The 24,832-nt window shown below is 45.4% G+C and overlaps 1 protein-coding gene across 3 annotated transcripts in view; it reads right to left on the reverse strand.

Annotated features, from left to right (window-relative positions):
* Positions 1–24,832, reverse strand: part of KIAA1549 (KIAA1549 ortholog) — a 127,051-nt gene that overhangs the window by 24,608 nt on the left and 77,611 nt on the right. For 2 of the 3 annotated variants that reach the window (XM_081533116.1, XM_081533115.1), the window contains exons 11-17: positions 22,393–22,589; positions 20,512–20,631; positions 19,871–19,875; positions 15,914–16,110; positions 12,618–12,841; positions 11,178–11,331; positions 2,926–3,243 (exon numbers count right to left, since the gene is read on the reverse strand). In XM_081533116.1, coding sequence (XP_081389242.1) covers positions 2,926–3,243; positions 11,178–11,331; positions 12,618–12,841; positions 15,914–16,110; positions 19,871–19,875; positions 20,512–20,631; positions 22,393–22,589 — 1,215 coding nt within the window. Of the gene's footprint in view, positions 1–2,925; positions 3,244–11,177; positions 11,332–12,617; positions 12,842–15,913; positions 16,117–19,870; positions 19,876–20,511; positions 20,632–22,392; positions 22,590–24,832 lie in introns of all 3 variants that reach the window. The other variant, XM_081533114.1, reaches the window with a different exon arrangement.

Raw genomic sequence — 24,832 nt, forward strand, 5'->3', positions numbered from 1 at the left:
ATGGTCCCTCTTCTTTGCTGCCTCAAGTCCAATGTGGTGAAAACCCATACATTTTGTTCAGTTATTTTACTTGTTTCTGGAGGGAAGATAAACCCTGAGCCTTTCCTCCATTTTGTCCAGAAGAGGGAGTTTGTACCAGAAACTTTTGTTTCTGTGTCTCTGCTAGCTTCAGCACTACCTGGAATATTCTTTAACTGAAACCACTAATTACCCTCAGACTTCCACTTAGATGTCATTCTGTCTAGAAAATCCTTTCCAAACACTTTCAATCAAGGGCTCCTCCCACATACTCTCCTCCTGCCTGACACCTACCCTATGCTGTACTGAGTTACTGTTTCAATTGTCCACATATCCCCACGGGGATGTAGGAGCTGGAGTTGTACCTTGTGCACTTCTGTAGCCCCAACACCTCGCAGAGCACTCAGAACAAAGCAGCTGCTCCAGAAATATATTTGCATGAATAAACAAGTGAGACAAGCTTAAAGTAAACAGACAGCAGATATGGTCAAACTCATTTTCATTGCTTGAGTTTTGTTCTGTATCATCCATTTCCTTAAAGATTATAAACTACTAGTTTCTAATTACATATCACTTATAATTATGAAATGGTTTAACCTTTATTGCGGAAACAATCTATATTTTAATCCGTAAACCAACAATGACTAGGTTGGATAGTATTTTTCTCCTGCATGATAGATGTGATCCATACCTCAGGCATTTGCTCACTATGCCTTGAAAGAAACTATCTAAGAGCCTATTTTGAAAATTTCAGAGATGAAAATTCTTCTTTAAAAATTTTTTTAGCACTGTTTACAATAGCCAGGACATAGAAGTAACCTAGATGTCCATCAGCAGACAAATGGATAAGGAAGCTGTGGTACATATACACAATGGAATATTACTCAGCCATTAAAAAAATACATTTGGATCAGTTCTATTGAGATGGATGAAACTGGAGCCCATTATACAGAGTGAAGTAAGCCAGAAAGAAAAACACCAATACAGTATACTAATGCATATATACGGAATTTGAAAGATGGTAACGATAACCCTATATGCGAGACAGAATAAGAGACACAGATGCATAGAACAGTCTTACGGACTCTGAGGGAGAAGGTGAGGGTGGGACGTTCTGGGAGAATAGCACTGAAACATGTATATTATTATATGTGAAATAGAACACCATTCCAGGTTCAATGCATGAGACAAATGCTCAGGGCTGGGGCAATGGGATGACCCAGAGGGATGGGATGGGGAGGGAGGTGGGAGGGGGGTTCAGGATGGGGAACACATGTAAACCCATGGCTGATTCATGTCAATGTATCGCAAAAACCACTACAATATTGTAAAGTAATTAGCTCCCAACTAAAATAAATAAATTTATTAAAAAAAAAATTTTTTTTTTAATGTATTTGTCTGTGCCAGGTCTTAGTTGCAGCATGTGGGATCTAGTTCCCTGTTCAGTTCAGTTCAGTCGCATCCGACTCTTTGTGACCCCATGGACTGCAGCACGCCAGGCCTCCCTGTCTATCACCAACTCCCGGAGTTTACCCAAACTCATGTCCATCGAGTCGGTGATGCCATCCAGCCATCTCAATCTCTGTTGTCCCCTTCTCCTCCTGCCCCCAGTCCTTCCCAGCATCAGGATAGTTCCCTGACTGAGGATCAAATCTGGGTCCCCTGAATTGAGAGGATGGAGTCTAACCGCTGGACCACCAGGGAAGTCCCCAGAGCTGAAAATTCTTTTAACGTATGCTTATTACCACTCAATTTAACCTTAATATGGTTAACAAAACTAGAAGAACCCTGTATAAACACTCCTTGAAGAACAAATTTAAACTGTAACCTATTAATATCTTTCCAGAATCAAATGTTTCATCATCTGAAATTAGCAAAAGATAATATTTAATATTACATCTTTGAGTTTTACTTCTTGTCCGTGACTTGAGAATGCACCTTTGAAAGCACTGATTGAATATGAAAAAATAAAAAAATAAAGGATAACAAAACAGATGAAGCACTGAAATGTCAGCTCCCAAGATGGAAACCTAGTATCTGAAAACAACTGTGTTCCATTACTCATGGACCAGCGGCCTCCACTCCCAGAGCTTCACCTCACCTCTCTGGTCCGAGGGGCCTACAAAAAGAAGCTTAATGACTCTAGGACATTCTTGACTGTATCTTTTATGGAGACATCAATGAGAATTTTCTAGTTGTTGTTTTCAGTCTCTAAGTCCTGTCTGATTCTTCCTTGACCCCACGGACTGTAGCCCACTAGGGTCCTCTGTCCATGGGATTTCCAAGGCAAGGATACTAGAGTGGGTTGCCATTTCCTGCTCCAACAGATGTTCCCGAACCAGGGATCGAACCCATGTCTCCTGCACTGGCAGGTGGATTCTTTACCACTGAGCCACGTCTTCCCTGTGGTAAAGAATCCGCCTGCCAATGCAGGATCCCCAGGAGATGTGAGTTTGATCCCTGGGTTGGGAAGATCCTCTGGAGTAGGAAATGGCAACCCATTCCAGTATTCTTGCCTAGAAAATCCAAGGGACAGAGGAGCCTGGTGGGCTACAGTCCATGGGGTCACAAATGAGTCAGACAGGACTGAACAACTAAACAACAAACAAAAAAACAACAAGAATATATTTTGTCGGTTACTCCACATATATTTTACAACAATGAATTTTATGCCTTTCACGAAGGCAAATTCAGGAAGGTACCTCCATGAAATGTCCAAGTCGCACACAACAATGTTTTCAACATTGAGAATTAACTTAGAAGATAATAAAAATTAAGACTCATCATCCAAGCTTTAATTCCAGTCGCATCCAATCAGGGTATTGCAGGGATCCTGAAAATGAGGCAGTCAGGCAACAAAGCTCCAACATCTTGCCCATGAGAGAATTCCAGAAGGTCTACACTTACACTGCATGGGTTGTTGGCCGTCTGAGCCGGGCTGTAGAAGGACCCCCACTGGGTGGCTCGTCTCTCTTCCCGGGAAGGGGTACTGTTCACGGGCAGGCCGGCTGGGACCCCGGGACCTGCAGCCGCAGCGTTGGGGGGCTGGCTGCTGGGGGCCACCAGGGCAAAAGCATCGTCCAGGAGGGAGTGCATGGTCTGGCGCGCCTCCTCGATGGACGGCTGGGGTGGGATGTACTGGGAGGCCGGGAAGGGCAGGCCTGGATACCTCCCCAGCTCAGCCGACGACGGTGTGGGCACGTCAGCCGGGAGGTCGGGATCAGACTACAGCGGGGGAAACAGCAAAGTGGAGAATCACATCACTCAGCCATAAAACGGAACGCAACTGGGTCATCTGTAGAGACATGGGTGGGCCTAGAGTCTGTCATACAGAGGGAAGTAAGTCAGAAAGAGAAAAACAAATATTGCGTACTAATGCATATAAATGGAATCCAGAAAATGGTACAGATGAACCCATTTGCAGGGCAGGGATAGAGAAGAACAGACATGTGGACGCGTAGGGAAGGGGAAGGTGGGATGAACTGAGAGCACCACTGACACACACTATCGCGTGTCATACAGACAGCCAGTGGGAAGCTGCTACAGAGCACAGGGAGCTCAGCTTGGTGCTCTGTGCCGACCAAGAGGGTTGGGGTGGGTGGGAGCAAGATCCAAGAGGGACGGGACGTATGCATACACATCGCTGATTCACTTCACTGAACGGCGGAGACAAACCCAACATTGTAAAGCAATTATATCAAAAAAAAAAAAAGAATCAGACACCGGCTTCTGTGGAGAACAAAATTCTAGGACCAAGACAGCATTTTTAACCATTTTCACTGCCACTGAGGAATGGGTTTACCATAAAAATTTTTCAAATCACAGCCGAGGACTGTGTGTTACCTTTCATCAGGCAAAAAGTTTGCAATCAGAAAAAAAGTAAAAATATTCAACAACCATTTGTTAGGCAAAACTCAATCAACTCCCTGAAAGGTATCTCAGTACCTGGAAGTTCATATTTTTCCTGAAAGCCCCTAACAACCAAAAATGATGTGTCAGAGTTTACATACTAAAATACCTAGTTGACGTTCCATAGATACAGAAACCCCCTAGCAGTCTATTGACTATTAATAATAGAACAGCCCTATACAACCCAAAAGAATTCAAAGTCAACACCATATTACAACTATGTATGTATAAACCATTTTAATACTTATTGCAACAACTCTTTATAAACAGTAAATAGTGTCAATTATTTGTTCAGAAACTACTTTCTTAAAATGGAGGTGTCCCTGGATAACATAAGCCAACAAGAAAAGTTTAACTTCTATACCCACTGTCCAAGAGGCAGGGATATAAGTAACAATTAAAAAATTTTAATTACAATTACTTTAACTAACACACTGAAAAGAGAAGAGATTCTACTCAGTGGGCTGGTGACCCCATGTCCTCAAAGAAAAAGTTGTTGTTCAATCGCTCAGTCACGTCCAACTCTTTGCAGCCCCATGGACTGCAGCATGCTGGGCTTTCTTGTCCTTCACTATCTCATGGAGCTTGCTCAAAATCATGTCCACTGAGTCAGTGATGCCATACAACCAATCTCATCCTCTGTCAGCCCCTTCTCCTCTTGCCTTCAATCTTTGCCAGCATCAGGGTCTTTTCCAGTGAGTCGGCTCTTCACATCAGGTGGCCAAATTATTGGAGCTTCAGCTTCAGCATCCGTCCTTCCAATTAATATTCCTTAGGAGTCTTCAGTCCTTTAGGATTGACTGGTTGGATCTCCTTGCAGTTCAAGGGACTCTCAAGAGTCTTCTCCACCACCACAACTCGAAAGCATCAATTCTGCAGTACTCAGCCTTCTTTATGGTCCAATTCTCACGTCCATACATGACTACTGGAAAAACCATAGCTTTGATTATATGCACCTTTGTTAGCAAAGCGATGTCTCTGCTTTTTAATACAATATCTATGTTTGTCAAAGCTTTTCTTCCAAGGAGCAAGTGTCTTTTAACTTCATGGCTGTACTCACAGTCCACAGTAATTTTGGAGACCAAGAAAATAAATTCTGCCACTGTTACCACTGTTTGGGTGGGTACCTTTTCCTGGAATGCTCTGCTTACCCTACAGGTCCACAGTTTTAGCTTCGCTGGTTGGATCATCCCACAGAAGGGCCACAGGAAGGCATTCCCATATTTGTTTGGATCAGTGAATCTCTTACAAAGAAAATCTCTATTCCAGAGCCACATCCTTACTTTCAGTCAACTGTCTGAAACACTTCCTAATGACTACGGTCTGTCCACCGAGGATCAGTTATTATTCACACCACCATCAAACACTTAAGAGTAGCAGCTGTGTAATTTCAAACAGACAGAAAAACAGACTACGAACTGGCAAACCCACCAATAGCTCACAAACCTATTCTTCTTGGCCCACGCAGTATTTAAGAAATAGTCAATATTTTTAAAATCTGAAAATTTCCTGCGAAAACTCAGATTTCTGGATTCGCTTGGCAGACTCGGAAGCTGTGGCACCACTGGGCCCTTGTCCTCCACAGAAACAAGTGCTGTTGGGCAGAGACTGCTCCTGAGATGGGCCGGTGCTCTGTCCTCCACAACAGCGAGTGGGTGGTCTCACTCCCAGGTACATACACACTGGGTCCTGAAAGACTGCTTCTCCAAAATTACAATATCCTAGTAAAGTTCCACTAAGTGACTTCGTCGTCGAGGAAGGATTTGGGGCTCCAAAGGTCTCCGGCTTACGACATGACAAGACATTGGAAAGACTCTGGGTTCCTCTCCTTACAACGTACAAAAATGGCCCACACTCATGCCTTCTCCTGCTTTTGGTTTTCTTGAGGAGAAGATCAGGAAGAATGTGGTGAGTAGAGGGCCACCAACCTAACACCGCATGGCGAAAAAGAAAAGTGTATCTGTAGAAATGTCCTACTGGTAATTAAGAGGGTCTAAGACCAGAAGCGATGTTCCTCGTGGTGGTTTTCAATAACTGCACCGCAAGGAAGCGAGCACTGTGGCTACAGTGCAAACTGAGATTCAAATGGGAGACAAACCCTATATACATTTCAGGAGAGTCCCCAAAAGCTACAGCCACTGCCAATCTCAGCATCAGTTCAGTTCAGTTCAGTTCAGTCTCTCAGTCGTGTCCGACTCTTTGCAACCCCATGAACCGCAGCACGCCAGGCCTCCGTGCCCATCACCAACTCCCGGAGTTTACCCAAACTCATGTCCATTGAGTTGGTGATGTCATCCAACCATCTCATCCTCTGTCATCCCCTTCTCCTCCCGCCTTCAATCTTTCCCAGCATCAGGGGCTTTTCACATGAGTCAGCTCTTCACATCAGGTGGCCAAAGTATTGGAGTTTCAGCTTCAACATCAGTCCTTCCAATGAACACCCAGGACTGATCTCCTTTAGGATGGACTGGTTGGATCGCCTTGCAGTCCAAGGGACTCTCAAAGAGTCTTCTCCAACACCACAGTTCAAAAGCATCAATTCTTCAGTGTTCAGCTTTCTTTATAGTCCAACTCTCACATCTATACATGATCACTGGAAAAACCATAGCCTTGACTAGATGGACCTTTGTTAACAAAGTAATGTCTCTGCTTTTTAATATGCTGTCTAGGTTGGTCATAACCTTCCTTCCAAGGAGTAAGTGTCTTTTAATTTCATGGCTGCAGTCACCATCTGCAGTGATTTTGGACCCAGAAAAATAAAGTCAGCCACTGTTTCCACTGTTTCCCCATCTATTTGCCATGAAGTGATGGGACCAGATGCCATGATCGTGAGCTTTAAGCCAGCTCTTTCATTCTCCTCTTTCACTTTCATCAAGAGGCTCTTTAGTTCTTCTTCACTTTCTGCCATAAGGGTGGTGTCATCTGCATATCTGAGGTTATTGATATTTCTCCCAGCAATCTTGATTTCAGCTTGTGCTTCCTCCAGCCCAGTGTTTCTCATGATGTACTCTGCATATAAGTTAAATAATCAGTGGGTGTAATTTTAAAGAAGGTTTAACTTCTATAGCAAGAAAGACCTGTTGCAAAGGTGTGCAGTTAGGTTCCCTTGGAGTCTCATTGGTCCCGTGAATCCTTCCATGAAGGCAAAGAGCCACAGAGCTATGATGTGAGAGCTTCCTGCTCTCTTGTCTTCCCGCTGCCCCCACCCCCCAAATTCACAGACTAGACTCTCAGCAACCTGCAGGCCAAGAGGAGGGTTTACTCATTTTCCTGTGTCCCAACATTCAGCACAGTGTTTCACATGTAGATGGAACTTAACAGATGGTACTATGATCAACAGAAGTTGAGATCTACCTAGGATACCCAGGAGTTGGAATTTGAATTCCATTCTCTTGAATCCAAGTTTGATGACTTTGACGTTCAGTTTGTTTCCTTGGCACAAAGACATGTTCACCTATCACTCCCCAGCGCGATCATGTACTATGGTTGGTCCAGGACAATCTTGGTTCATGCTTGTTATCCTAGGATAATTAATACCATCTACTGTAACCCTCACAAGGGTGTGGCTTGGAAAATAAATTATAATGGGGTTGACAAACTTCCATAAAGGGCCAGAGAGTAAATATTCTAGGCTTTGTGAGCCATACAACTACTCAACTCTGCCACCTTAACAAAAGCAGTCACAGATAACACAAAAATGATGGCTGTGGCTGTGTTTCAATAAAACTTCTTTACAAAAGCCAGCAGTAGGCTGGATTTGACCTGAGGGTCATGGTTTGCTGAATCCTGATTTATAATGGTAACCCTAGTTACGAGAAATCCAGGAATATTTCTTTTACTTCAGGAGAAGAAAGCTCTCAAGAAGATATTTTAAGGGGAAAGCACAAAATTCAAGACAATTCAAATGACTTTATGCGTAGTATAACCTTCAAGATGAAATACTACCTATAAAAAGGTGAGTGCTCAAAAAGGCATTATCTTTGAAAGTATACATTTCATCAGACTCACAGACTTAGAAAACAAATTTATGATTTTATCAAAGGAGAAAGGTAGGCTGGGGGAGGGATAAATTAGAAAGAAGGTTGGGATTAACATATACACACTACCATATATAAAATGAGCTTCCCAGGTGACTCAGTGGTAAAGAATCTGCCTGCCCATGCAGGAGACACAAGAGATAGGGTTTGAACCCTCAGTACGGAAAATTCCGTAGAGTAGGAAATGGCAACTCACTCCAGTACTCTTGCCTGGGAAATTCCGTGGTCAGAGGAGCCTGGTGGGCTATATAGTACATGGGGTCTCAAAGAGTCAGATGCAACTGAGCACACACACATATAAATTACATAATCAACAAGTACAGGGAACTCTACTCGATATTGTGTAATAACCTATATGGGAAAAGAATCTGAAAAAGAAAAGATATATGTATATGTATAACTGAATCACTTTACTATACACCTGAAACACAACATTGTAAATCAACTACATGTGTGTGCTCAGCTTTGTCCCACTCTTTTATGACCCCATGGTCCGTAGCCCTCCAAGCTCCTCTGTCCATGGGATTCTCCAGGCAGGAATACTGCAGTGGGTAACCACTTCCTTCTACAGGGAATCTTCCTGACCCAGGGATTGAATCTGCATTTGCTACACTGGCAGGCAAATTCTTTACCACTGTGCCACCTGGGAGGCCCAAAATCAACTACACTCCAATATAAAATAAAAATTAAAACAAAATCATACAATATAAGTATTAAAATAAAAAAGAAAGTATATATTTTAGAACTTTTAAGGAGAGAAAGTAAAAGTCCATCTAAGGAAGAATGTCTTCTTAAGGTACCTCTGCAAGTCAGAGCCACTTGGGACGAAGCAGCTGCTTGAGGTGGTACTCACCAGGGAAGAGCTTCTTCCCTCCAGCTGAGGGAGGAAACTCTGCACTTTCTGCTAAGAAAAAAAGCAAAGAGAAGGATGGTCTGGGCCACCATGAAAGAAGCCTGATTTAGGATCACTAAGAGAGGGAGGGGAGGACAGGTTCAGTTCAGTTCATTTCAGTCGCTCAGTCACGTCCAACTCTTTGTGACCCCATGGACTGCAGCACGCCAGGCCTCCCTGTCCATCACCAACTCCCGGAGTTTATTCAAACTCATGTCCATTGAGTCGGTGATTCCATCCAACCATCTCATCCTCTGTCATCCCCTTCTTCTCCCGCCTTCAATCTTTCCCAGCATCAGGGTCTTTTCCAATGAGTCAGCTCTTCGAATCAGGTGGCCAAAGTATTGGAGTTTCAGCTTCAGCATCAGTCCTTCCAATGAATATTCAGGACTGATTTACTTTAGGATGGACTGGTTGGATCTCCTTGCAGTCCAAGGGACTCTCAAGAGTCTTCTCCAACACCACAGTTCAAAAGCATCAATTCTTCGGCGCTCAGCTTTTTTATAGTCCAACTCTCACATCCATACGTGACCACTGGAAAAACCATAGCATTCACTAGACGGACTTTTGTTGGCAAAGTAATGTCTCTGCTTTCTAATAAGCTGTCTAGGTTGGTCATAACTTTTCTTCCAAGGAGCAAGAGTCTTTTAATTTCATGGCTGAAATCACCATCTGCAGTGATCTTGGAGCCCCCCAAAATAAAGTCTGTCACTGTTTCCCCATCTATTTGCCATGAAGTGATGGGACCTGATGCTATGATCTTAGTTTTCTGAATGTTGAGCTTTAAACCAACTTTTCCACTCTCCTCTTTCACTTTCATCAAGAGGCTCTTTAGTTCTTTGCTTTCTGCCATAAGGGTGGTGTCATCTGCATATCTGAGGTTATTGATATTTCTCCTGGAAAACTAACCTATTCTTTAGTCTCACACAACACAGTCTCAAGCCAGACACCACAGACCCCCAGACACCTGTCCAAAAACACAGCGGCAGCTCAAGAGCGCCATCTACTGTGAGAACTGCCAATGCTGGTTCCCCCACTAGAGGAATTCATGCAAAGCCTTCAGAAAGGACTCATTCATTCATTCTGCTGAGGAGCAAAGGAGCCGAATTTGTAGACCTTCCAGCCCTTGGGAATCTCATCAACCCTCACAAGCCAGTTAGGAAGGGACAGTCAGACTTAGGACACCAGAATCACAATAAGCTTCCAAGGAAAAGCCTGGGGAAAGAAGCCTGGGATCATCTCTCATACGATCATGATGCAATTATATTTAGTCCCAATGTCAGTGTGGCATTTGGCACGTATGTGTAATTATGCTTAGTGTCTTTCAGTGTTAGATATTTGTGTAATTTGAGGGATAAAATATAAAACTCAAATAAATCACTGGTTACACATAAGCTCTATCTGAAGTGATCACGTACATCACAAACTCTTTCTCCAAGGGTGTGTTTTTCGCTCATTTCTTTAACAAAGATAGCTCTGTCAGGGCTGCACCCTGGCACAGGGTCACAGACATCCACTGTGTGTCCCAGTGCTGCCGGACACAGTGGATAAAAACGGATTAACAAGAAGATACCTGGGTATCTGGGGCTCCTCTCCGTCTTGGGGTGTTTTTATATCTGTATTTCTCACGGTCCCTTGGGGAGGCTAGCCCTTTCCTCCCTACTTAGTGGGGTCTGTATGTGTCTTAATTTGTCAACATCTACTTTAACACTTCAAGCAACTCTGTGTCCTCTTCCTTCCAAAAAAATAAGTCCCTATTTCTTAATTTCCATTAAGCTCTTTCTTCCATTAAAACTATAAATATATATATATATGCATTGTTGTTTAGTCACTCAGTTGTGTCTGACTCGTTTGTGACCCCATGGATTGCGATTTTCCAGCAGGAATACTGGAGTGGGTTGGAGTGGGTTGCCACTTCCTTTCTCCAGGGTATTTTCCCAGTCCAGGGATTGAACCTGCATCTCCTGCACTGCAGGTGGATTCTTTACAGGTGAGCCACTGGGGAAGCCATACACACACACACACACAGGGGAAGGAAAAAAAAAAACTTTCTGGACATTTCTGTTTTCCAGTGAACCCCCATAAGTGCCCGTTCTGAAGCCCAAGAGGACAGGGCTTGCACACAGGAAAGAAAAACACTGAGTATGTTTCCAGAGGGCACCCCCAGCAGCCCTCTGGTCTCCAGCACTCAAGTTTCTCCACAAATGAGTGGCCCATCCCCACCCTCACCCACATGCATCCCACAACCCACACGTGGCCGCAGCTGGCACTGCTCACTCATCTCCTGATGGCCACCAGACGCAAGAGTCAGCATTACGCACCGGGCAACCAATATAGGCAGAGTTATGGACACCAGGTGGCCTCTTATAAGTGCCGTCGCTGTCTGTGGTGATAAGTCTGTCCTTCTCAGCATCTCCAGGGCAGCCGTTGACCTGGTGTTTCCGGCGTGGCTTAGGGGAACGTTTTATCCTGGAGCTGCCAAGAGAAAAAGACATTATCTTCATAGGAAATAACTTTCCTGCCCTGGCTCATGAACTAAAGGCTAAGGATTTTCTGAGTACCTAGGACCTGCTGGCCACTGTATGAAACACCCCACTGGATATAAACAACGTGTAAGACACAGTCTCTGCTCTAAGAAAGGCACAGTCTACCTGAGCAGACAATACTAAACACACAGAAGAACATCATCACTGGCTACTGGGACCTGACCTAGGTCTTGAAGAGGGAGGAGGAGCTTTGGATATGTCCAATTTATCCAACAAAAATAATAAATAAGGAGGGAGGTGGGGAGAGTGTGAGGTAAAGCTGGGATCTTGCCCAGGGCCAGAAACGGGAATGTAGATGAATGTCTGGGGGGCAATGAGGCTGACGCCCTAAGCGGCAGGCCCCTCTGTGCGGAGCAGCTGGGCAGAAACTCGGGGCCCCACCAGGTACAGGAGCACGGGATCCACCCACAGGCAGCCCGAGCCAGTACAGGGGTGAGCAGAGCAAGACATAAATGAGAGCTGACCTTACAGAAAACGCCTCTCCCTTAAGGGGCAGGGGTCTGGGAGACCAAGAGGACAAGAGGTTGAGGGCAGCAGTGGGAAAAGAAATGAGCATCCACCAAGCACAGAAGGTGGTGATGACATTGGCGGCGAGGGCAGGACGAGGCCAGAGGGGAGGGGGAGCCAGGGCTCAGCGTCTGAGAAGGAAGGGGCCCCCATTCAGAAAGTTGAATTCTAGAAGACAAGAAACCCGGGAATGGCGACTCCCGGGGTAACTGGGTGGAAGAGGCCTTCCCCACAGGTGACCGCCAGGCGGGGTCACTCCCTCCCGACAGCCCAGAGTCCCCACAGGTGACCGCCAGGCGGGGTCACCCCCTCCCGACAGCCCAGAGTCCCCACAGGTGACCGCCAGGCGGGGTCACCCCCTCCCGACAGCCCAGTCCCCACAGGTGACCGCCAGGCGGGGTCACCCCCTCCCGGCAGCCCCGAGTCCCCACAGGTGACCGCCAGGCGGGGTCATCCCCTCCCGGCAGCCCAGAGTCCCCACAGGTGACCGCCAGGCGGGGTCACCCCCTCCCGGCAGCCCAGAGTCCCCACCGGTGACCGCCAGGCGGGGTCACCCCCTCCCGGCAGCCCAGAGTCCCCACCGGTGACCGCCAGGCGGGGTCACCCCCTCCCGGCAGCCCAGAGTCCCCACCGGTGACCGCCAGGCGGGGTCACCCCCTCCTGGCAGCCCGGAGTCTTCCAAAGGCTTCCCCCCGGCAGCAGGCCCACCTCTTCCTGGGCTCGATGAACACGGAGGGCACGCTGGCCGTGGGGTCCAGGATCTTGTCGATCTGCATCTGCGCCCTGCGGTACACGCGGTGCCGCTCCCGCGTGTCGCCCGACGACAGCTCGTCCAGCACCGGGAACTCGTAGTGCCCGCGGCGCTTGGCGCGCAGCCGGATCTTGTTGCGATGGTGCTCGATCTCAGACTTGTGCCGCAGCGCCGTCTGGATCTGGGGAGCGAGACAGACCGACCATTTCCTCGGTTCCAGGGACCCGTGCACAAAATAGTCCAGAGGCGTCCTGTGTCTCTCCCCCCCCACCCCCCCACAGCTGTCCTAGGCTCCCAAGAGGCCCCAAAGGGGTACAGACACACCCACACCGGCCGGGAGAGCCTGCCACTGCCCCCGAGATGCGTCCCCAGCCTCCTCGTGGTGCGCGTGAGGGGAGAAGCCTCGGTACCGGCCCCCAAACAGGACATGCATGGCTGTGCGCTCAGTCGTATTTGACTCTCGGGGACCCCATGGACTGCAGCTCGCCAGGCTCCTCTGTCCATGGGATTTTTTTCAGGCAAGAAGACCGGAGTGGGTTGCTATTTCCTCCTCCAGGGGATTTTCCCGACCTAGGGATGGAACCCACGTCTCTAGCATCTCCTGCATTGACAGGCGGATTCTGTACCACTGCGGGACCTGGGAAGGGCAAAAGTACTCAAACCCAGGAAATTGTCCAGTGGCAACTTTGAAGATGCTGAGGGGTGGTGATTCCTAGATGTAATTCTCCCTGAGAAAAGAGTAAATATTTTCCATACCCAATAGTATCATTACTTAATACGTTTTTAAATTAAGACAGTTCAAAAAAGATATTTGTACTATACAATAAAATAGCCATTTACTAATGATGTTTCAGTATTACTGAAACAAGTCCCCTGACAGGAGACCCCTCTCCTCAGAGAAGAAAATTGACAGGTATGGAAACACGTCCTCCTGGCTCCATGGGGCGGGAACTAGGTCTAGAAGAGCCAGTAGGTTCTGAAGTCGGGGAGGGAGGGAAGTGGGCAGAGGGCGAGGGCCAGAAGCAGGAATGCAGATGCAGGTCTAGGGGAAGGAGGCCTCGACTTCGGGAGCGGCAGGTCTGTTGAGCTGTGGTGGAGAGCAGATGGAGAATGCTTGCCTTCAACAATGTACATTTTCTAAGCCCTTAGCCCTGCTTCAGAGAACTTAACAGCAAGTGAGATGGAGGGAGACAGAGGGGAAAAAAGGGAAACCAAGATGGGACTCCAACTGGGAAGAGACAGCAGGACGCTGTCCAAGACAGGACATGGTCCGCCACACCACAGCAGACCAGAAGCCATGTCCTCCTTGAGACTGTTTGAGAAGGAGGGTCAGCTAGATGAGAGTCTCGACAAACTTCCCAGCAGGAGAATTCAGGAGCCCCTCTAACTCTTTCAGGATCTAACTGTTCTTTAAAATACATGAGGTCTCACAGGAGGACCAAGATATGCTAGGAATCTGCGCCAGAACCTCCTATGAAGAAAACATTTCCATTGAGATGTCTGTACCTACCACACAGGTAGGTCCACCAGAACTCATATTGCTCTTGTTCTTAAGTTGGTTTTTCACTTTATGCTTCATCATCAGTATATATGTTTCCTATACCATATGTATCCATCAAATACATTTTAAAAAGATAGTAAAAGAACAAAGTAGAGATGAACGCTTTCCAGTTGTGAGGCCACGGGTCTGGTGAGCTCATTCTCTTCTTTCTTTCGGTCACACAGAACTGACTCGAGAGTGCTTACTCATGGCTGGTGTGAGACCCTGGCAACACAGGACTGATGGAGACAGGTCTAGGCTAGGATAGGGGGCATGTGAGCAGTCCAGGGCTCCCAAGCATTGGTGAGAAGGGACAGCACATGCCACCTTGAACCCATGACGCACGTTCTTGTGGTCACGTCCTTGACAAGGAGCCAATGGAAAGGAGAAAGTGTAAGAACTCTTGACAAGACTTCTATAAGATAATCCACTTTAAGGATTCAGTTGTACCAATTATTAGTTCAGCTGGCAGAACTCCCAAGAGCAGCAGGTATTTCCTAGAGGCAGGAAACTGACAGCCATGATGCTATCATGTGTGCAGCCCTAAATACTATTCACTGCACTCATGGTCCAGCCCAGGTCAAACTTCTCAAGTTCAGCTTAACAGTGACTTGAGCTGGCCTTCTGATTCCAGAATCTTAGGAGGAAAGCAGATCTCACTCACTCTTCCAGGAGTCACTAGAATAGGGTATTTTACCAATCATGATCTAGATCTTGGGGCCAGAGCAGCTCTATCAGAGTTCACAGAATCTACCGTGGTCCCAAGATTACTCAGCGTTCAGTGATTCACTGGAAGAACCCTCAGGACTCAGCATTCAGTCCAATTTATTACAGCAAAAGGCTACAAAGCAAAACCAGCATAGGGGAATGGCATATAGGGTGAGGTCTGGAGGACCCAGGGACAAGCTTCCAGGAGTCCTTTCCTGGTAAAGTCACGTGGGGTGTGCTGAATTCCTCCAGCAATGACCTGTGACAACACATGTGAAACATCTACGAGGGAAGTTTATTCGATACTCAATGCTCACAGGGTCTTTACTAGAGACTGCTCACATAGGCACCCTCTGCCTAGCATGTACCAAAATTCCAGACTCCAGGAAGAGCTGTTCAGCATAAATTATGTTGTTTGTACAAAAATAGTTTAGGTACAGCAAGCCATTCCATTCTGAGAATGGTGGGGATCTTTCCAAAATCTTATTCCCAAACCCCAGCCATGGGCTAAGGTGGACTTTCTAAGGATAGCTGGCCCTAGTCTTTAATCTGCACATCTCCCAATGTGCCCACTAGTGTCCATGATCAGTATCTGATCTAAAAATACTGAGTAGCAGATTTAAAATTAAGAATAGTTGTGAGTAGCTCATGGGACTTCCCAGATGGCGCTAGTGGTAAAGAATTCACTTGCCAATGCAGGAGACATAAGAGACACGATCCTGGGTCAGGTAGATAGATCCCCTGGAGGAGGGCTCGGCAGTCCACTGCATTATTCTTGCTTGGAGAATCCCATGGACAGAGGAGCCTGGTGGGCTACAGTCCATAGGGTCCCAAAGAGCTGGACACGACTGAAGCAACTTGGCAAGCACGCATGTGAGCAGCTCATATCGTTAGCAACCTTTTGACACTAACTTTCACTTACTTTTAAGCACTGACCAAATCAGAATCTAAGGATTTTGTTTTGTTTTTTTTTTAATTACTATACTTTTTCATAAAACCAAATACCTCTTTGTTAATTTTGTTGGTTTCTGCCACACGGTCAGCCAGGATGGGGTGCGGAGCCGGAGGAGCTGGGATGGGCTGCATGGCAATCAGCTGGATCTTACTGGGGACCCGCCGACTGGCCTCAGAGGAGCGGGAAATCCTGTCCACATGCTCAAAAATGGAGGCTGACGAGTGCTGCTCATTCCCGGAGCTGGGTGCTGCCCCTGGAACAGAGGGAAGAGCAGAATTAATAAACACCATCACCCTAAGAAAAGAGCAAACCGTCACAACTATGGATTATTTCCTAAAGGACCCTTAGATGGGTCCCAGACCAAAAACACATCCACAACTCCATGGCAGAATATTTGAAATGTCACTCTTTGAGCCTAAACTGTCTGGGTGAAATAGTGTCTCCTTCAACCTAAGTAATAATTACAGATATCTGTAGGGAAGATAAGAAAATCATTATGACACTTTGTGCCCCAGATGGCCCTGTTTTGTCTAAAGGTGTTTCAAAGTCTTCAGTAAGACAGGGTAAAGGGTAAGAAGAGCCTGAGGTTGGCTGGCCAGGAGCGATTTACAGAACGTGGAGGACAACATTTATAACAGCTCTGAATGTCCATGATCATCTGGAGTGAGAGTGATATAAATTTAGTTGCCAAGGCAACTTACCGTCAAAAAAACAAAAGACCAGGGGGACTGTGGACCTGCTAGCAAGTACTGGTTAATGGTGAATGCTGCTAGCTTTCCAGTTTTAATGCAGCAAAAAATTAAGTTGAAGAGTCAGGAGAAGAAAAGCTGGTGCTGCAAGGAATTAGTTCCTTCTTTACAAAGAGATGCAGATAACACTCGAAAAATGGTTAAAAGGGCAAACTGTATGGCTATGTATATTTTACCACAATGAATTTTTTTTTAAGTACTCAGAACTGCAAAGAAGAAAGACATTTAAATGTATAGAGAAAAGAAAAACATGTTACAATGTTAATAGAGACAGGATCATGGTGTAATGGGTCATTTTCTCCACTTCTTTGTATTTTCTATAATGACGATTTTCTCTAGTCAGTATTACTTTTATAATAGAAATAATCTCAATAAACTTTTATTTTTAAAAGGCAAAGAGAGAGGTTAAGAAGGGCCAAATGGATGAAAAGAACTCTCCAGTTACACACACTAAGATCCCTGATGCCCTTCCTCTAAGCCACAGTCACCTCTGGGCTACTCTAACACTGCTCAAAAATAAATGGCCAAACACCAAGAGAGGGGCTTCCCGGGTGGTGCTACTGGTAAAGAATCCATGTGCCAAGGCAGGAGATGCAAGAGACATGGATTCCATCCCTCGGTCTGGAAGATCCCCTGGAGAAGGAAATGGCTACCCACTCCAGTATTCTTCCCTGGAAAATTCCATGGGCAGAGAAGCCTGGCGGGCTACAGTCCAAAGGGTTGCAAAAGATTCGGACATGACTGAGCACACACACACACACAGGCCAAGAGAAGGAGTGAGGGCATGTAGAAACTGTTTCTAAACAAAAGCCTGAGTTTTGCAACCTCAGTCATAAGTGAAAAATATAGAGGTTTCCCCTCAGTGTAAAAAAGTGTTGAGCAAAGCAGTAAGGAGTAGTAGTTGATATTTTATATAAGGAATGCACAGCAGTGGGACACAAATCTTTGTATTTCCTCTCAATTTGAATTATATTCATTTATGTTCAGTAATACTCATCCCAAGTAATTAGAAATTACATACTTAACTCTGTGAATGAAGATGTCTCTTAGCGAGGAGGCACACTTGTCTGCCTTCAAGCTGTTCCTGGGCTTTCTTTCCCTGCCTGGAGGGAGCCTGACCCTTTGTATAATGCAAACACAGCCAGACAGCACCATTCACGCGGGAGCTACTCAAATTACAGGCATGAAGCCTAGTAGGAGATAATTAGCTCTACCAGATAAGGCCAGTCTCGCTAACCCAAACTTTTAAACCAACGGCAAATGTCACAAAGGGTGTCCCATTAAGTCACTGATACTGAAGGCAGAGGGGGCCTCCTCCAGGATGGTAAAAAAAAACCAGGGTGCAAAGGTGACAGGAAGAAAGGCCCTTCCGCCTGCCTGGGTCCCCAGGGCTACAGGCCTGGGACTGACTCCTGCCCTGCCCCTTCCCACCCCTCAATTGGATCCTTGCTCTATAATTCACCAGCTGCAATAGGAGAAGCAGGAGATGCACAGAAAACCCTCAACTTCTAGACTGCCTGGAACTCAGCCATTCCAAAAGGCTGAAAAGTGCGATATGTTGTCATATTCGTACATTAAACAGATACATATGTATCTCCATACATATATATATATATAAACAAAGTGGATTAGTATACATATATAACACATATATTATTTTACATATAATAATACATATTTTTATTGTTTGCTATCCACTGCACAATTTTTTAAAAAACTGCCTGGATAATAACGACAATGGAAAGTACAAGGGCTACATAGACCAATGCTGTGCGAATACTGCCTTAAGGCAAGTAGGTGTTAAAATCTTTTAAAAAATTATAAAACAACAAAAAAAATAAGTAAAGATAGAAATTATAGTGTAAGATGATGTCCACAGAACAGAATGACACAAGAAAGGGCGATCTGAATTACCAAAGCAACAGAACATTTATAAAGCAATATTTATTCCATTGTCAATAAGTAAGTAGATCTTTAAATCAAAATAGCGGCATGTGAGCCTTCTAAGGCCCACAAGAACGTCTAGGCCGCTTGTCTCCTTCCATAGTCAACTCTGAGCGCCAACGCTGACATGCTTACTACCTGGATTTTGAATATATGTTGAGAGTGATATTTGATTTTTGTTAGCCATGTATAACTAATACTATTAGCAAGGATTGTTAAAGGGCTTTTCTGATGGCTCAGTGGGTAAAGAAACCGCCCGCGTTGCAGGAGACACAGAAGATGATGGTTTGATCCCTGGGTTGGGAAGACCCCCCGGAGGAGGAAATCACAACCCACTCCAGTGTTCTTGCCTAGAAAATCTCATGGACAGAGAAGCCTGGTGGGCTGCAGTCCAAAGGGTCACAAAGAGTCGGACACGACCGAGCGACTAAGCACAGAAGGAGTTAAAAGCAGGAACTAAAGAGGAAGATTTTTTCAGACATACAATTAACAGAAATTAAGAAGCTCCAGAGCTGATTTTTTCCCCCCAAATATTTCTTTCCCAGGATCAAAATTAGATTTTAATCCTGTCTATGTGAAACAGTACACCTGTTACCATGGTGCTAACTAATTTTTAAGATTCTATGAAATTAGATCATTAGATCTAAAGAAAAAAATTCTTCTCTTATTCTAAGGTTTTTGTTTTGTTTTTAACACCAAAAAAAGAAACAACTGAGAAACAACTGGAAAGCATCTCAAAAATCAGCTAGTTTAGTCCCAGAGGAGCCCCCACAACTAAGGGACATACAGGGTCACAAAGATGACAGTGGATAAAATAAGCCCTCCAGCTTCTGTCCATAATCTAGTCATTTATAGAATATGGTTCAGTCTGTACTGCAATTTTATACAGAGATATTTGTAATGGAAAATGCAAGTATAAAAATTACTATTAAAAATTATATCCTGGGAATTCCCTGGTAGTCCAGTGGTTAGGACTCTGCAATGTCACTACTAAGGGCTTGGGTTCAATCCCTAGTTGGGAGCTAAAATCCCAAAAGAGGTGTGACACAGCCAAATAAAAAAATAATAAAATGATATCTGGAGACACTTCAGTTTTCTTTGCACTACTAAAACACAATCCTGAAATATAAATAAAGCTTCAGCAAGTACAAGAGCATTTATTTAACAGAATCTATTAAACTAACACCAAAGCTACCCTGTCATCAGGCCAAAAAAGGCTCCAAGTCTAGTAAGACCAATGAGCTAAGTTCTACTGCAAGACATACGAGTTTTATGACAATACTCTTTAGAAGGGGAGTGAAGTACATTTCAAACCTGGCCTAAGAAGTGACAGCATCTGACAACACACACAACCATCTGATCACACTCAACTATCTGCTGGAAGATAGACCTAGGACCAGGACCAAATATAATGCCCTTGGACCTAGAATAAATAATCAGCCTTCTGACAGTGACAACTGTGAAATACTTAAATGGCCTCCTAAGAAGGTCACGAATCCTGGATGCAGTTTTAGTTGGATTCCTCCTTGTCCTTTGAAGAGGAAAATTGTCAGGACCCCAAACTAGATTCAAACATGACCAGTAACCTCAAAACACACATCAGTGAATCTCTTAACTTCTAGCCTGGCCCCCCAGCTCAATGCAGACACCTATACAGTGTTAGATGGTGACAATTAATCTGAGAAATCCACTGTATGAATGATGAATAGTCTAATGCACAGCGTTTTTTTATGTTCTGCATTTGAAGTAGTATAAGCGCCTAGCCTACTGGAATCTCATAATGACTTTTCTTTTTTTTTTTTTTTTACCACACTGCAGGGCTTGTGGGATCTTAGTTCCCTGACCAGGGATTGAACCCACGCCCTCTGCAATGAAAGGGCAGAGTCCAAACCACTGGACTGCCAGGGAAGTCCCTCATAATTACTACTTTTAAAGTAGAGAACAAGAAGGGTCACAGACCACTCTGTGGGGCTCTGTGGGACTTGCCATCGGTCACGGCTCCCGGAGTCTTGTCCCCCGCTTCCCTCTCACTGGACTCTTCACTTACTGTGGAGTCGGCATCTGAGGGAGAAACTCTGCAGACACAAAACAAATGCAGACGTTAAGAAAAAGAAAGAAAGCGGAGAGAAAGGTCACATTCATCTGGATGTGGAAGTCGGGCTTCTGGGCAAAATGGGAGAAGTCAAAGAGTCCAAAACCCTGTTTTGAGGTGCAGCATCTTCAAGGACCACATTGTTAGTATGGTCACCTCGTGAGGACAGCATGACATGCCTTACTGAATGGCTCAGCAGACTCATTTCAACAAATGCCAGGAAACCAAGTACTCGCTGGAGGACAGTTACCCCCGCCCCCACCCCAGCTCCCAGGGGAAACCTGGCAATCTGGGACTGGTGTTGGTTGGATCAGAGGATCTGGGAGTCAAGTTTGGTTATGGGCTAGCTGGGCCTGCAGAATTTCTAGGAAGCCAGGGTCATTCTGCAGTCACCCCCATATAATTCCAAATCTTTGGAGGAAGCCTACACTTCTAACACAAAGGCAATGATTATCACTGTTAATTGATTCTATATATAAAAAGCAAGTGTGTCACAAAACCCAAGTTGCTCCAGGATTCACTGGAAAGCCTTAATCAGTTAACACACTTTCTCTTTGAACTTTCTGAAATGCCCAGACATTCTAGTGCCCCTGAGGGATGCTAAACTATGATATTAACCATGCAGACCGTTGAGATGTTGTGACTAAGTGTCTAGGCTGAGGCTTCCAGAGGAGAAAAGAAGACTTTGTTAAATTGTACTAGCATATTCAATAATCTTTAATGATTTGATTTATTCTCACTCTGCAAAATAATTAAGCAAATGATCTCTCTCTACATTATTCATCTTCTTTTGTAAAGATCATGTTCTAACATTCATTAAATTCTTAAAACTAGGCCAGAACCCCTGGGGTATGTTTTCTGATAAATCAGAAATTACAATGTCATTTTGAATGTTGGTATGATCACACACTTTCCCCCTCTCAACAGAAAACCAGAATTTGGCATCCCAAAGCTCAAAAGAAGACTGATAATTTGAGGCTTCAATACCAAAGCCTGATCACACTTTGACCTAAAGCCAAGTTAATAAAACCTGACCCTGAATGTTGTCTTCTTTAGAGAAGGGCAGCCTGTCTCACAGGTTCTTAGGGTCACAGTAGGTAGTCTGTTAGCAGCAGTGCCCTGTGTGCTTAATGTTGGTAAGAGGAATGGGAATTAACTGGGGAAGGGGAGCTGGGTGGGGGAGTGGGGAGCACAGCGATGAAGAATCCATGCACACATGCTAAGGAGGGTGACAACAGGGGCAGATGGAGAAAAGCCAAGTCAGGAAAGTAGGGTATGATGAAGGTCACACAGCCTGAGCAAGGAAGCCACAGCTCCAGCCGTTGGCATAACAGTCAAGGGCAGAGCTGATGCTGGCCAAGTGTGTATCATAAGCCATGCACTTTTTGTACATTTTTGTACATTATTCCTAACATCACCTCCAGAGGGCCTAGCGGGTCACCCCAGAATATATACCCTCGAGCTGGTCAATCCCTAATGAAGTTCCAGGGGGACCACCAAACCATACGGGTCGGTGATTCATAACCTTACTCACTTTGGGGAAAGAAAGCACACGGGCTTCCTCTGGAAGTGGAGTGGATCAAGGGCCCTTGGGTGTGCTGATTTTGGGGGCCAATCTCATCAGTCTTCCAGGCTGCAGACTTGGGCAACACTCACCATCAGCCCTTCTGCTACTGGAAACTGACAAACGGAAAAAAGCACCGCGGGTCGCGATAGAGAACAATACAGAAAGCCCAGTAAGAACCTTCCTCTGTGACGGATGTTCTTGGAAGGGATCTTTGCCTTGGGGCTTGGCACATCTCCGTTCTCAGAGGGCGTGGTGTGGTCCTTCACGGGTCCCGGCAGTGGTGCTGGTTCGTGAATGATCAGTATGTCGTCCTTATTGTGCTGACCCAGGTGCTGCTTAGCGAAGTCGAAGCCCTTCACACTAGGGATCTGCAACTGAAACACACACACAGACACACACACGCACAAGTGAGACAGTCAAGCTGATGGTAAGTGCCAGCAGGATGGTGAGTGCCAGCTTCTGACCCAAGAGTATGCTTGCAATCTTACCCATCAAATTCAACATGCATCTCTAGAACACTGACCCAAGCAAGAATTCCACCTTGAGTTTGCAGAAAAGACAGATACTTGCTACAGATTAAAATACAAAGATTAAAAAGTTAGACCACGATACAAGACATCACAAGACAATGCCTGACCACTGTCACAGCAGTGACCCAAGCCCGGAGAGTGGCATGGGGTGAGACTCTTCTCAGAGAACGGGGACTTGTGCCAGGACTCGGAGGACAGACCAAACATAGAAATAAAAAGAGGTGGCTACTCAGAGAATGTCCTCAATTGCGTCAGGGACCAGAGAAGACTTGAGATCTGGTAAAAGATCACATTAACTGCACTAGAAGGGTCAGGATGGAGGTGAATGAGAGAAGGCCAGACTGTAATACCCAGGGGTGGGTATTAACTGTTTCCTTTACTCAGCTTGCAAAGTAGAGGAAAATAAGCCACATATTAGTAGTGGTCCCAAGGGTCTCTTTGCCAGGAATCCCCCATGCAATTCCATCAGGCTGAATTCTACACCCACAGAGAGTGCTATCAGTCAGAAGACAAAGTCCAACCCATCTGAGGAGCTGTTCTAGACAATATACTGCATGTGGAAGTGAAAGGTTTTGCGGTACTTGCGCTAACTTTACGTACAGGTGAGTGACAACTTCAGTGGCTTCTATTTGTGATCTCCAAGGTCTTTCTTTCAGCACTAAAAAGCTTGGCTGGATGGGTAGAAGCAAAGCAGTCTGCAATAACGACTTACGCCAGCAGAGGGGGACAGAACTTGCTATAAATCATGCTTACAAAGACGCTGCTTGGAAACAAAAGGCAAAGACTGGCATGCCTATATTTTCTAAATTAATAACATCTTGTTACCAGCAGTCAGCTTCACCACACACACTGTGCATGGTGCACATTTCTTGGCTCAAAAATGTTTCCCAAACAATGAGCCCAAACCTTCATCTCCATGACTCCCCCTACCTCCCAGCCATCTTCACAGGGGATCCGTAAATCTCTGGGACTGTAGGGTTCCCAGCAGGAGCGAGTGGTAAAGAATCCGCCTGCCAATGCAGGAGACGCAGGAGACAGGTTCACTCCCTGGGTCAGGAAGATCCCCTGGAGGAGGAAATGGCAACCCACTCCAATATTCTTGCCTGGAAAATTCAGTGGACAGAGGAGCCTGGCGGGCTACAGTCCATGGGGTCACAAAGAGTCAGACACAACTGAACATGCATACACACACACACCTTCCTGGGGGCATGTGCTCCTTTTAAAGGAATCAAACTCCAAACAGACAACCTCTGTAGGTAAACTTCTGGTTCCTCCTTTCTCGAGAATCCTTTTCCTAGTTTACAGGAGAGGCACATCTCTCATCCATGGGGCTGCCTTTACCCTAGCTACACCTCATTTTAGCTCCTTAAGTTTCCTCTAAATGAGAGAGTAACAGATATCATCAATAGTCATCTAATCATAACCATCAAAATCTCCTCTTTTAAAAGTTAGATGATTTGCTTTTATCAAAATTGAAGGATGAGCCACAGATCGCCTCCTCTAAGCAAAGGTCTCTAAAGTGAATAAGGGGAAAATATAGACAGCATCGCCTCCTTGGTACAGTCTGTGTGGCCAGGTCTAGGAAGTAAATGCCTGCCCTGATATACTCTTAGGTTTATATAAGAAACGTGCATAAGTGGGAAGCAGCTATATAGTACAGGGAGCTCAGCTCAGTGCTGTGTGATGACCTAGAGAGGTGCGCGGGAGGCTCAAGAGGGAGGAGCTATAGTTATACTTACAGCTGATTCACAGTGTTGTAAAGCAACACAACACTGTAAAGCAATTATCCTTTAATTAAAAATAAGTTTTTTAAAACGATGAAAAGTGTTGGCAAGAAAAAAAAGAAACATATATATATATATCGTAGGGGAACAAAATTTGCTACCCCCAAATGTCTCTTGAGAGTCCTTTGGACAGCAAGGAGAGCCAACCAGTCAATCCTGAATATTCATTGGAAGGACTGATGCTGAAGCTCCAATACTTTCGCCACCTGATGCAAAGAGCAGACTTATTTATTGGAAAAGACCTTGATGCTGGGAAAGAATGAGGGCAGGAGGAGAGGGGGGTAATAGAGGACAAGATGGATG

Source organism: Giraffa tippelskirchi, chromosome 10, assembly GCF_054371585.1.
Source record: "Giraffa tippelskirchi isolate mGirTip1 chromosome 10, T2T-mGirTip1v1.2.pri, whole genome shotgun sequence".
Lineage (NCBI taxonomy): Eukaryota > Metazoa > Chordata > Mammalia > Artiodactyla > Giraffidae > Giraffa > Giraffa tippelskirchi.